We start from the raw sequence: 8,334 nt of genomic DNA, 5'->3' as shown, positions 1-8,334 counted from the left end.
GACGGTGATATTAAACCGGACAGTCAAAAAGGGACCTCAGTTAAGTCATTTTTATCATGTAAGGAACAAAGCAAAGGTAAAACCTATTATTTCAAGGCAAAAATATGGAAACACTACTTTAAGCCTTCATTTCACCATGGCTGGATTAGTTTAATTATCTTATCTCTCGGTCAGTCCTCACTCAAGTGTCTGCAGGTGGTTCAAACGCTGCTGCACGCCTTTTAATGGAAAAACATAAAATAAAGCACATTACGCCATCCTGGCCTCCCTTCACTGGTTGCCTGTTGCCTGTCTTAGAGTTCAGTTTAAAGAACTTCTGTTTGTTTTTGAGGATTTAAACAGCTTATTATTATTGTTGTTGTTGTTTTAAACTGTTGAGTCTTTACCCAAGTCATTTTATTAGATGTTATTTTGTTTTACCCCATGTTAAAGTGCTCTTTAAATAATGATGACAATGATGATGATTATGATCACAAGAAACTTTTGCATAATCACCCAGAAGCTGGAAAGAAAAGAGACAAAGATTTTTCACACCTCACTTAATAACTCAAGGAAGTATTTTAAACTAAATATTTTAGGCTAAAGTATTAAACTGTTTATTGGTTGTTGTTTTTTCTTTAATCCCACCGTTATGTTTAGTAATTTCTGCCAAAAGCTGCAGCATTTTCATTTGATCCATCTAAATGCAGTATTTGCAAGCCCTACTCTGATTGGATGGAAAGAAACCTGTCTGTGATTGGCTGGTGAGGTGGACAGTTTTTGAAGTCACGAGTGCACAGACAGAATCCAGGGAGCGCACAGCTGGTGTTGAGCGTGGAAGTAGCAGGTCACGGGCAGACACGGAATCGAGCGCGAGCGAGCATAGTGGTTTGAGAAGAGTTTATCAGTTTTGAGCGCGCGCACGTGATGTTTAAACGCTGAAAACCTGTCTCACTGCGCGCTCAAACAAAAGACACAAATATCGCTCCAAAAGTGGGTATACGTAATTCTGACAGAAAAATAAGTGGTTATACGCCGTATACCCGTGTATACCCAGGACTACACCACTGCCTGTCCGACTTCATGTGAGATCGTGAAGCACAGCTCTCTCCTGAGAGGGAGAGCTATCCGTCTCTGCTGGGAGGACAGAGTAGTTGGACTACACTGCCTTGTTTCTAACATAAGGCCAAAATAAACGCAACTTTTGTATTGATTAAACTTACTATGTTTATTGTCACTAGCGCATGCTCTGAGCGTGGGCTGCCTAAAGGCTCCCACATACTTGGGTGTACTGTGCGCACACTGTGAGCTTGGTGGACTCCACGCTGACCCTCCGCGGACATTTTATCCTTCATAGTCGAGCGTACTGTTGCCTACATTTCTTGTAGCCAATTCCTACGATTCCCACATTTCTGCCAGTGAGACGAAGCAGCAGAATGGATGGTGAAATGTGCAAATAGCTTTCTGAACACCTGGAGCAATTTCTTTTCCCGCAGGCTCCCATCTGTCAGTGAGAACAGAGAGGGACTGTGATGCTGCGACCGCCTGCTTGGAGCAGCTCAGTCTAATCATATATAAGGCACACTGGATTATAAGGCGCACCTTTAATTTTTGAGAAGAATTGAGGATTTTAAGTGCGCCTTATATACAGTATTTGCCAGTAGCTCTGACTACGGCTAAAAGGTTTATTATGCATCCTTGACTTCTTACCATGTAGTGATATTACTATTGGGTTATTTTATTTTAACTTTTCTATTTCACCAACCTACATGATCAGGTTTTAATTTCTGTCATGGCAGTCATAATGAGACGGCAAATAATGTTGGTAATTGAATTATTTGTATGATGAAGACTTAAAACTGTTTATTCCAGAGTCACATCAAGATCAATGTTTAATGCAATATGTTATGCTTTTATATGGGATGAACAAGAGATCTGATTGGCACTAAAGCTCTTTCAAAATTAGATGGTGTCAGGGACCAAGCAGTAAAGCAAAAAGAACTCAGGTGTTTAGTTCAAAAAGTTGGTATTTTATTTACCCCAAAAAATATGAAAAAAATAAGAAATCCAAAACATAAACAGGCAAGCAATTAAAACTGGTCAACTTAATAAACTGGACAGCTAATCATAACTAACCAAACTTCAAAAAAACAACAGACAAACAGACCTGCTGAACTCACACATCATGGGACTTATATACTGGTTTAGCTAAACCACATGACACACAGGGGGGAAACAAAATGGCTGCCACACAACAAGATAATGCAAAACAATGAAATTAACCCTAAACACCACTCCGGCAATGACACACATGGTTCAGTCCAATAAGGTTGTCAACTGTACATCAGGTCCTTCAGACTTAGGCCACGCCTTTTTTTTGCCAACCGGGAAGAGGAAGCCAAACACCCAGGTAACTCAAACGAAGAAAAAAGTATTAATACAAAACATTAACAGAAAGTTAGCCTTGCAGTGTTGATATGTGTGCACTCCATATAAACATTGTACGGTGTGCTGAAAAAAAGCTAATTTAATAAACAAAAGAAAACACAATGAATGAGCAAATGTATTCAAATTATTGACTGCAGAGTAAACTGAAGTGAAGCAAAGTAGTGGTGAGGTGTGGACCTTACCATGTGTGGCCTGCAATCACAGATAGTAAAGGTAACTTTTAGATTCAAAACAGGGTCTTCTGGCTCAGTTTGGCCGAGAGCTGAAGCTCCCTGGAACCTGCCGATGGTTTTTACTACATTTTTTTTAGAAAAAGCTGCGTATTCCATTGGAGAAGGTTCAACCTGCCTATAAGAGATTGGTAACTTTGGATGGATGGATTATCCACAAGCGCCGTTTCAAGTAGGATACCTAAGAGGGGTGGAAGTGAGAGTATACAAACTTGACTATAAGGCTTAGATTACCAAGTCTATGGTAAACTAAAATAATGTGTACATAGGAATCTAAAACAGCCTGTACTTAATTAATTGAACCCAAAATTTAAGGTTAATGCTAAAACTATGATCTTGTGTGATGAAACTGATTCATGAAGCATTCATGCTGATTATTGTTAAGTGTTCCAGCGCACAAACTTTTAAAGGTCCATACCATGATTATTACTAATGAAGATTGAGAACATAGATAATACATTATCTTTGCAACCCAGGAGAGGAATTATTAAATTAAATTATTAAAGCTGAAGGTCCTAAAATCAACTCGGACCTATCGTCTTTGAAAACATATAAGCAGCTGCACTCGGGGAGAAGACGGTTTCACTCTACCCCTGTTAATCAAGGTCAACGCTTGCATATTTTCTGCTTGAAACCGTAAATTTTTGGGTTTGAGATGTTTGCATTACGTCTGCTCTGGTCAGCCGATATAGCAGAGTGTGAGTCCAGGACTGGGAGCAGACAAGAGCGCAGGCTGTGGCCTAGACAGGGGTGGGATTACTCTATTTCTGCCCTGGTTCTCAATAAAGTGCAGGAACTTGATGGAATCACTGTTTCCTTTTATTCAATAAGTAACTTGGGAATCAGTTATCATTATTTCCTACAACTATCAGATTTAAGGTCATGTATGGGCCACTTTTGTATGTTCTAGAAAGAAGATTTAACTGCATGCAAAACAAATCACCTTTGAAATGTTGCAACTTTAGGGGCCCCTTCTTATAAAAAGCTTAATTTATTGTCAAGCAGATAAGATTTAAATGAATAAACCCTCATTAGATAATCTCAAGAAGATTTTCCCATTTGTGACAAACAGTACACATTTTTACGTTGCAATGAAAGCTGCCATTTTTTAATTGGAGGTTGCTTTTTATAGACAAGCTGAGAGACCAAACGTACGTTTGTACATCCTAGCATATAAAACCTGAAAATTAAAGGATGTGCTCTTACTTTTTCCCTAAGCTGTTTGCACAGTAGCTCATGAAAACATACAGATGCATTCAATAATTTCCCTTGTGGATGTTTATTTATTCAAGTGGATTTTTGAATTTTTCCTGAATAATTTTTATGCGTCTGCTGGTTGTTTCAATTCTGGTTGTGGCTGTTCTTTCAGACAGATAAAAATCTCAACATGTTGAGCAACAAGGTGCTGATAATACACAAGAGGAGAAAATGCACAAATTTAGAAGAGGTTCAAAGCATGACTGGATAACTTTTAAGTGACAACATTTCTTTAGACAACCACACTATAATAGTGAAAAAATCTAAACAATTTAGTGAAATAATTGCTTGATGCTTTTTAATGATATTAATAGTTTCCAGTATATTAATTGAGACGCAAGTTATTAAAAAAAAAACACACACACACACACACCCCAGATTTGCTACACTAGTCCATGCCTTTAATCATCTTGTAGAAACTAAAGAACAATTACCATCTCAGAAGGTGATGGACAATAAACTGTAAAATATACTAGACTATAATAAAAAAGAAATAAAGCAAATTACATTAATTTCATGAATGTAAAATATGCAAAACAAGCTGTTCCACTTTCTATCTAATGCCACAGATTTGCTAGATTTGTTTTTCCCATTTACCTAAAACCTGAACTCCTGCCGCATATGAAACGTGAGACTCTTTTTCTTAACTGTGTGAGTCTGAAACCATATATCAGGGGGTTGATGATCGGTGGAACAACGAGAAACTCTATTGCCATGAAATTCTGCAAATGTTCCGACAACTCCTTTGAGCCAAACCGCATATACAGCAAATCAAACGCCACAGATCCAAGGAACACTATCAAAGTGAGTAAATGTGGCAAACACGTCTGCATGAACTTATGTTTGTTCTCTTTTGATGTTTGGCAGGTTTTGATCAGATAAGCATAAGACCAAACAATGAAAACTGCGTGGAGAAAATAAAAAGTGTAACTAAAAGCTGGATAAATGACCTGAGCCATGGGGGGAGAGCAAGCAAGGTTAGAAATTAACCAGTTCACACAATAGATCTTTGGTATGTGGGAGCCACATAACCTTGATGTGGCTGTTGTCCCTGTGCCAATGAATATAACGCAAAAAGGAATAATCCAAGACAAAAGCACATAAAAACAAATCTTTCTTTTAGTCATCATGGAGTGGTACACCAGAGGTCGACATATAGCCATGTATCTGTCGTAAGACATTAAAGCGAGCAAGGAGAAATCAGCACAGATTGAAGAGTGCAACACAAAACCCTGCAGAAAACATCCAGGAACAGAGATTAAATGTGTGGTCGACAGGAGATCGTGGAGGAATTTGGGATAAAATCCTGTTGTCCCGTAGAGTCCATTGATGCACAGATTGCAGAGGAAGATGTACATTGGTTCATGGAGGCTTTTATCCACGATTATCATCACAATAATGATCAGATTCACCAGCCAAATCACACAGTAACACAGCAAAGTGAGCACAAAGAGAGTAACTCTGAGGCTGACTGTCCCACTTAACCCTGAAAGAGTAAACATGGTAATCACCGAAACATTATCCATCATAACAGCCCAGATTAACATTTTCTGTCAAAAAGACTTCTAGTTGACCTTAGACTGCCTCATTTCTGAGTTTATGGCGTTGCTCTGAGCCTTTCCATCTATGTCATGAAGCTTTGTGCTCATCTTCCTTTGTGGGACTAATACTAATCCTCCGATGACGTATTTCACAAGAGATTTAAACAGCCTATCAGGTGTTTTAGATTTAGTCAGTGTTTGTTATTTATTTTTTGTTTGTTGTTTGTTATTTATTTTTCAGCAAGATTGGTGACTTGGTACAGAGTAGTAAAAAAAAAAAAAAGATCCATCAAGACGGTCCCATCGAGTTTCTGTCTGGATTGATGAGGGTGAAAGCTGTTTCTCTGACAAATACCAGGTTTCTGTATGTCATGCACTTCAGCTTGATTAACCTTAAAAGTTTATGGGCATAAACAGTAAATAGAACCTTAGCAACCCAACCATGCTGTTAGTGGTCGCAAGATAACCCAATTGCTGCTCCATGGTTGTAATTATTTTTACAATCATGGGATAACCATCTTTGCAACTCTAATCACTAGGCCAGCGGTCCCTAATCTTTTTTTAGCCGGGCACCCCCTTCTGTGTCCCAATCTTCAAAAAAGATTAAAAAAAGGCAACAAGCTTTTTTATAGCTATATTAAAGGTGGCATGTTTAATCATGCTCAAATAACCACAACACACATAACAAAAAAAGGTTGCAGTTGCAGTTACAACAAAACAACCATCATAACTGAGGTTATGGAAATCAAATTAGAACATAATTTTAATTAAATTGCAATAAAGTTACACACAACATGATCCCGTGGGTTTTCAGGTCCATCAGTGACTCTGCTTGGAGTAGTAATAGTAATATCATCTTTATTGTCATTGAAACATACATTACAAGGAAATTTGTTCTCTGCTTTTAACCCATCACCCTTGGGGAGCAGTGGGCTGCCATGTGCGGCGCCCAGGAAGCATTCTGGGGTTAAGGGTCTTGCTCAGGGACCCAGAGTGCAGGGAATCAAACCGGGTACTTGCATCCTTCTCTGAGTGCAAGCGCACTGCTCTAACCACTTGGCCAACACTCCCCATACACCATGACACAGCTCGGAAGGCAATTTGGGGTTAAGTGCCTTGCCCAGGGGCACATTGACATGTGGCAAGGGGAAGCTGGAATCGAACCTACAACCTTCTGATTGCCAGACACAGTCACCCCCCAGAGACAAAAAGAAACACTGAGATCGGTCAAGCCTCCACAGACAACCTGAAACGTCTCTGAAGCAGAGACCATCCAGGTGGATTCACGGACTAAACTCTGACGATCTACCTGTGTGTGTTCTCACTTTACTTATTTCATTTGCCAGCTTCTAAATCTGAGTCTGACTCACAATTTACGCCACAAAATAGAAACATGAAGAAGTTTAATTTGATTTGTGTCCAATGAGAAAAGAGAGAGAAAATAACACTTTGAGCAGCACAGAGTAACAATAACAGCGCTAGATAAAGCGAGAAATAAAAAGTAATTTCCTGTTGTATCACAGTAGTTACATTTAGCAGGTAAACACGCCCATACCAACACACCTCAGCTCTGTCACCCACCACCACCGGTTTCCCTGTTCCTGTCTGAATACGTGCTAAAACTGCAAAATCAACTACGCCTGTCTGAATCACAGTGAAAAGTATTGCAGCTCTGTGCGTGAACAAAGTCAAGAAATCGCGTCTACCACCAATTTTCCCACCAGCAGCAGCGGTGCTTGTCACCGGTTCAGTCACTGCACCACAGTGCCTACAACGTTGTGTTGTAGGCACTGTGCAATCGATAGAGACCGAGTCACTCAATTTAATCTTGTAAATAAAACTTTCAACCCAAATTTAATTTTCCCTCTACTGACGTAATCGATGTGAAGTGAGGAGACAGTGAGACATTTTCTGATTCCAGCTCATTTTCTTCTCCTAGATCCGTTGCAATTCTCTCTTCTGTTGCCTCCGATTCCTCTCTCTCTTGGTTCCTCTCCTCCTTCATCACTAATTTGATATTAGCTGTCTCACCTGACAGTTTCCCCGGTTTGAGCCAAATGAGCATATTTGCGAGAATGATTGAAGTAGAGGCCACAAGCTGGGTGCGCACAATGCGTAGAAGAAGATAACTTCCTCGAAGCATAGAAGACTTCTAAATAAACAGATTTTCGTGTGAATACATTTTTATTTATTTATTAAATATACAGTTTTTGATTACAATTTTTACAAGTGAAATGTATATTTACACGTCTTTATGCTGTGGGGGAAAACACTGTCAGCCCGCCATTACATTTGTTGCACAATCAAGCCATGAGGGAAAATCAGACTGAGTTGTAAGCAAGGACCGCTCACTACAGCGAGCCCTAGCTTCCCAGAGGAATAATCGCATTAATAAAATCAAGCGTCCCTAAAGTTACTGAGCAAATCAGTCTTTAAAATGTTATTTTATCAAATAATGTTGTTTAACTCAGGATTTGCATTGTGAATGGGTTGAAACACATACCAAGTGTGGTTCTAAATTAGTTAAGTTAATTTAGCCTCCTTCCAAATTCTTTAAGATGAACTTTGGTTCTTTAACTCAGATCTGCAGTGAACCAGGATTCACTGAATCATTCTGATGATGGTTTTCAACCATTTTATTTTGTCTGTTGTTTCTTTTGTGTGTACATAGATCCTCCGCTTCTTTTCATCTTAATTTTGCCTAATAATTTTAGTCGAGTTTTAGTAGCCTCGTAGAGAGGATTTGTTGATTGAAATAGAGTGTTAATTCAGATAAACAGCATTCTATAGTTGTGTTCTATGGATGTTCATTTTATTTCTGTTAGTAAATTCTTGAACTTGAAGAGAAGTTGTCACTCCTTATTCTATATGTGTGCAGA

At 39.0% G+C, this 8,334-nt stretch overlaps 1 protein-coding gene across 1 annotated transcript; it reads right to left on the bottom strand.

The window, feature by feature from the left end:
* Positions 1–4,293: 4,293 nt before the first annotated feature.
* Positions 4,294–5,552, bottom strand: LOC118563746 (olfactory receptor 49-like). The gene has a single exon (XM_036139535.1). It carries the CDS (start codon positions 5,459–5,461, stop codon positions 4,508–4,510), a length of 954 nt encoding a protein of 317 aa, XP_035995428.1. The 5' UTR covers positions 5,462–5,552; the 3' UTR covers positions 4,294–4,507.
* Positions 5,553–8,334: the final 2,782 nt, after the last annotated feature.

This window comes from Fundulus heteroclitus, chromosome 7, assembly GCF_011125445.2.
Source record: "Fundulus heteroclitus isolate FHET01 chromosome 7, MU-UCD_Fhet_4.1, whole genome shotgun sequence".
Lineage (NCBI taxonomy): Eukaryota > Metazoa > Chordata > Actinopteri > Cyprinodontiformes > Fundulidae > Fundulus > Fundulus heteroclitus.
This window is presented reverse-complemented; position numbering and strand designations above follow the sequence as displayed.

What these genes read in the sequence shown, in the direction of transcription:
- LOC118563746 (XM_036139535.1), bottom strand. Translation starts at nt 5,461, where the DNA reads ATGTTAATCTGGGCTGTTATGATGGATAATGTTTCGGTGATTACCATG.